Here is a 6,053-nt window from a genome sequence, read left to right on the forward strand (position 1 = left end):
AATGCTTCCCTATGCTTTACCAGACCTCTCTGTGCTTTACAATGCTTCCCTATGCTTTACCAGACCCCTCTGTGCTTTACAATGCTTGCCTATGCTTTACCAGACCTCTCTGTGCTTTACAATGCTTCCCTATGCTTTACCAGACCTCTCTGTGCTTTACAATGCTTGCCTATGCTTTACCAGACCTCTCTGTGCTTTACAATGCTTCCCTATGCTTTACCAGACCTCTCTGTGCTTTACAATGCTTCCCTGTGCTTTACCAGACCTCTCTGTGCTTTACAATGCTTCCCTATGCTTTACCAGACCTCTCTGTGCTTTACAATGCTTCCCTATGCTTTACCAGACCTCTCTGTGCTTTACAATGCTTCCCTGTGCTTTACCAGACCTCTCTGTGCTTTACAATCCTTCCCTATGCTTTACCGTCTTTCTCTGTGCTTTACAATGCTTGCCTATGCTTTCCCATGCATTAACTGCCCTTTATAAAAATGTGCTGTGATTTTAGGAATGGAAACTTGTATCAGTCCTTACTCAGCCGTGGTTTACAGTAACACCGGTTAGTAATGTCAGTGCACAGTCGCTTACAGCCCGGTTACGCAAAGGGGAGGCGACTTCATTAGTCACAGACAGCAGACTGTAATCAGTTTCAAACTCGCTTGCAAACTTAGCCGTTGCATTTAACAACAACGCTGCAGCCAACAAGCAAGCACAGCCCAGCCGACACATCTCACAAGGACCGCTTCCACTATGTATTGGGCTCTGTCTCTCGGGACGGTTCTGCTCGCTTCCTCGCTGAGGTTTTCCGCCGCGGAAGGTAAAGGGGAAACTGACTATACTTTCTTTCTTCCTCAGCCTGATGCTCAACAACTCCACATTTTAATGACTCTTTTTTTGGGGGGTTTCCCGCTGTCTCTCGTTGTTAATTGGTCTTGCGTTTCTGCTAGAGCCAGGAGATGCAATGCTTTATATCTTTCCAGCTTGTGAAGTAAAGTTTGCTCCGCGTTAAACCACGGGAGGGACAGACAGACAGACAGACAGACAGCCAGCCAGCCAGCCTCGCCGAGCTAAAGAAAACCTCGGGTTGAGTTTTGAAAGCCCAAGCTATGCGAACTGGGTGGCGGGGCAAAATATTACGAAGGCTTTGTGGAAAGAGTGAGGCATGCCACAAATACAAATACCGCAACAACAAAACAAGCACAAACAACAAAACAAACAAACCAGCAACACAAACATTTTAAGCAACGTTTGAAATTTTTTTTCGTAATCGCGCTGTTACAGTGCAACGCGCATATTGTTTGATTAGTGAAAGGATTGTTAATCAATAACGCAGAGACAAATAAATAGAACATCTACCGGCTGCAGACTACTTTGGCGTTTCTTATCAATGTGCTTTACCAGACCTCTCTGTTTTATCAAACTGCTGCGATTTTACTATGGGACATTTTTATATGGGTAAAGCATAGGGAAGCATTGTAAAGCACAGAGAGGTCTGGTAAAGCATAGGGAAGCATTGTAAAGCACAGAGAGGTCTGGTAAAGCATAGGGAAGCATTGTAAAGCACAGAGAGGTCTGGTAAAGCATAGGGAAGCATTGTAAAGCACAGAGAGGTCTGGTAAAGCATAGGGAAGCATTGTAAAGCACAGAGAGGTCTGGTAAAGCATAGGGAAGCATTGTAAAGCACAGCGAGGTCTGGTAAAGCACAGGGAAGCATTGTAAAGAATATGGAAGTATGATACTGTCTGGGAGACTGAATAAGTTCAAGTGATCCCTGACTGTATTCCAGGGATTCTGGAAAGCGTTCCCTCCCATGAAAATTCCTCTGAAGCGTGACTCAGCCTGTCTCTCTGTGAGAATGTTGGCCATGCCCCCTCCAACCCAGGCTGCTAAACACTGCTACGAACCACGACCAATCACGACCGCAAGGAAGCAGCAACAACAATGGCTATGTACTTCCCTATGCTTTACCAGACCTCTCTGTGCTTTACAATGCTTCCCTATGCTTTACCAGACCTCTCTGTGCTTTACAATGCTTCCCTATGCTTTACCAGACCTCTCTGTGCTTTACAATGCTTCCCTATGCTTTACCAGACCTCTCTGTGCTTTACAATGCTTCCCTATGCTTTACCAGACCTCTCTGTGCTTTACAATGCTTCCCTGTGCTTTACCAGACCTCTCTGTGGTTTATCATACTTTGCTGTGTTTTTACTGTGGGAAACGTTTATAATGAAAACAGCTATAAATATACAGCTGTATCTATATAGTGCTCTATAAATAAAATAAAAACATGTTTTTTTATGTATACAAGAAGTTTAAATGATATATATTTTTCAGGCTGTTTTGGACAAAAGTATCTTTTCAGCTGAACAGACAGACAGCTATTTCCTGGTGTATCGCAGTGATTTGATATCTATCCCATTCCTCGGGTCTGTTTTCATTGCTGTGTTTTTCACAGGTGCTGACAGTTTCTCTCCAGACATGTTCCAGCGAGAAGGTAAGGAGGTGCACTTCCAAGCTCTATGAAAGCCAGTGTTTGAGTCTCTTATAAACAGGATCCAGTCTTCATCTCTGCTGTCACTCCCCGTCACATTGATTAGCCTGTTAGAAAACTGTAGTGCAGGAAATCTGTGCTGTCATTTCTACAGTGCTGTTTCCACCCACGCTTTCCCCACAGTTATAACGTGCATTAGATCACGTTTATTTCTTTGTTTAAAATGCATTACCACACCTCTCTGTGCTTTACAATGCTTCCCTATGCGTTACCAGACCTCTCTGTGCTTTACAATGCTTCCCTGTGCTTTACCAGACCTCTCTGTGCTTTACAATGCTTCCCTATGCTTTACCAGACCTCTCTGTGCTTTACAATGCTTCCCTATGCTTTACCAGACCTCTCTGTGCTTTACAATGCTTCCCTATGCTTTACCAGACCTCTCTGTGCTTTACAATGCTTCCCTATGCTTTACCAGACCTCTCTGTGCTTTACAATGCTTCCCTATGCTTTACCAGACCTCTCTGTGCTTTACAATGCTTCCCTATGCTTTACCAGACCTCTCTGTGCTTTACAATGCTTCCCTATGCTTTACCAGACCTCTCTGTGCTTTACAATGCTTCCCTATGCATTACCAGACCTCTCTGTGCTTTACAATGCTTCCCTATGCTTTACCAGACCTCTCTGTGCTTTACAATGCTTCCCTATGCTTTACCAGACCTCTCTGTGCTTTACAATGCTTCCCTATGCTTTACCAGACCTCTCTGTGCTTTACAATGCTTCCCTATGCTTTACCAGACCTCTCTGTGCTTTACAATGCTTCCCTATGCTTTACCAGACCTCTCTGTGCTTTACAATGCTTCCCTATGCTTTACCAGACCTCTCTGTGCTGTATCACACTTTGCTGTGCTTTTTACTGAGGGAGACGAAACCGTTTCTTTCTCGTTTCTCGTTCCCGCCCGCAGTCGACCCCCTGGACTCGCTGGCTTTCCTGCTGCGCCCGACGGGCGAGCCGTGCCGGGGGGTGGCGTCGTGTCGCTGGGCGGAGGGCGGAGCGTTCCAGCCAGCGGGTCAGAGCGACGTTCCGGAGGTCAGCTTCCCCCCCGGCCGTCCCACGGCGGAAAACATGGGGAACGCGTGCCTGTACCGTGGGCGCCGGGCCACGCCCCCGCCCCACACCCTCCCACAGACCGGATTCAGTCACCTGGGACGCCAGGCCCAGGCAGTGAGCTCCGTGGAGGCGGGGATAGAACACTGCTGTCGCACGTCAGACCCGCTGTGCTGCGCACGACAAGCGGTAACGACTCTCATTAATTCTTTAATAGGTGTGTAAAATATACCAGATTGCAACTAAGAAGGACCTGCGCTTATATAATATAATATAATATAATATATATATACCGAGCATCAAAAGAAGTGTAGCTCTATTACAACACATTTCTTTTTTTAGAATATGGTATATAAATGATGGACATTGACAAAATGTTTTTGGTTTCTTTTTAAAGATCATTCCGCAGCGTCTTTGTGACGTCAATCCTTAATCAGCACAATAGAAAGTCACGGCGCCTGCCCTGAAACAGAGTTCGTCTTTTTTCGATCACATCTAGTGAATTTCATCCAAATACAAGTGATACGTTTCTTTTGATGCTCAGTGTGTGTATATGTATATATATATATATGTATGTAAGGATGGGAATCAGACTCCTGCTGCACAGCAGTGTGATCCAGTCCAGGTTTCACTAGCAGCTTGATCAGCCCCAGTGTGTCTAGCTAACAAGCTCAGGTGTGTCTGATTATTAAACTCCAACACATTCTGACGATAAGAAGCCCCGAAGGCTGCAGCGCAGTCAGCATGTCTGGGAAGCTGGCTGGCTTTGAACTCCAGAGCGAGACTCGACTGACAAAGACCAAACAAAACACGCCCGTCGAAAAACCGGTCCAGCCGGTCTCACGGTTGGAAAGACTGGATCATTAACAAAAGCAAATGAGTTGTCATTAAAAAAAATTAATAATAATAATAATTAAACATACAGGAGCAGTCTCCCTGTGGGGCCAAGACCAGCGGCCTGACAGAGATTCTATGGAGGCAGGTGCTGGAGTATCACTGATACAGCACAGAGTGATACAGCACAGTGACAGCATGGTCAAGAATAGGCAAGCATTGCAAAGCACAGAGAGGTCTGAGAAAGCATAGGGAAGCATTGTAAAGCACAGAGAGGTCTGGGAAAGCATAGGGAAGCATTGTAAAGCACAGAGAGGTCTGGGAAAGCATGGGGAAGCATTGTAAATAACTTAAGAATTGAATACATGATTGCTTATGTTGTAATTAACATTGTACAGTTTCACACTGGCACTGTCTTTCTGCTCCCTAATGCTGCCTGCTTTCTGCACTGCTCCCCCTAGTGGATGGAAGCGCTACAGCAGTTCTGTTTAGAGGAGTCCTCTATTAAGACGCGTCAGTATCATTGCTGCCTGAAACAGGGAGAGGAGAAATGGGGGTGCTTCCAAAACGACGCCCCCAATCCGGGCTACAACCCCACGGTGTCGGAGGTCGAGGGCGCCCAAGGGGGGGCCCAGAAGTCTGAAGGCGCGCCCATGTTACGATTTTCCTGGAACCCCCAATTCTGCAACAGGTTAGTTTGGGGGAGGGGGAAGCAGACAACAAAACCAAGTTACACTCGGAGGTCCTGCAGGTAAAGAAAGGGGTCTTAAGACCAGGAGGTTGAAATCCCAGCTCAGCCACTGACTCCCTGTGTGTGTGAGAGACCCTGAGCGAGTCACTTCACCTCCTTGTGCTCCGTCCTTCAGACGAGATGTAAAACAAACGAGGTCCTATTGGAAGAGACTCTGCAGCAGCAGCAGCAGTTGTTGATGATGCAGAGTTCACCCCCCTGGTCTCTGCGAGTCTCTTTGGATAAAAGCGTCTGCTGAGTGACTCATTTAATTAACACCGTGTAACAAATTATTATTATTTTTTTTGTTCCTGGGTAGTAAGTGTTATTTCCTACAAAAGATGTAGAGGTGAATAGTTTTTCGAGATTTACGATTATACAGTATAATCGTAAATCTCGAAAGACTACTCGCTTCTAAATCTTTTGTAGTCATTTTTGTATTACTTTAGTATAAATACATGTTAATTTGGATTCATATGTTGTTTTTTTCTGACTTTATGTGAACGAAAAGACACACATTTGCCCGTTTTCCCATTGGAAACAGTGATATTTTGAAATATCACTGTCCTGGTCACAAAAGCAAAGTTTGTGGGGAATAATAGCCATTTTCTATACTTTTGAGGCATAAGCAATTAGGAAACAACACTTACTACCCAGGAACAAAAATTGTGTTACATAGTGTAATAATAATCTCTTGCCCCCTCTAGTGACAGCAAGGCAGTACTGCAGCCCAGGGGGGCCCAGGGGTCCCAGCTAGAGCTTCCCAAACTGAGCTTCCCTCCCGGCAGACCCTCCCCCTCCAACCTGCGCAACATATGCAGACTGGGCAAGCTCCGCCCCTGGTACCCGTCCAAGTGCATGCCCAGCAGCGGGTATGGCTGGTTCCTGCGCCAATCAAA

At 45.9% G+C, this 6,053-nt stretch overlaps 1 protein-coding gene across 1 annotated transcript; it reads left to right on the forward strand.

The window, feature by feature from the left end:
- Nucleotides 1-605: 605 nt before the first annotated feature.
- LOC121306928 (extracellular matrix protein 1-like) lies at nucleotides 606-6,051 on the forward strand (the record flags this gene model as incomplete). The annotated part of the gene is made up of 5 exons (XM_041238953.1): nucleotides 606-811; nucleotides 2,450-2,488; nucleotides 3,448-3,779; nucleotides 4,886-5,115; nucleotides 5,862-6,051. Coding segments are annotated over exons 1-5 (858 nt in total), but the record flags the coding sequence as incomplete, so codon positions are not given.
- Nucleotides 6,052-6,053: the final 2 nt, after the last annotated feature.

Source organism: Polyodon spathula, chromosome 51, assembly GCF_017654505.1.
Source record: "Polyodon spathula isolate WHYD16114869_AA chromosome 51, ASM1765450v1, whole genome shotgun sequence".
NCBI lineage: Eukaryota > Metazoa > Chordata > Actinopteri > Acipenseriformes > Polyodontidae > Polyodon > Polyodon spathula.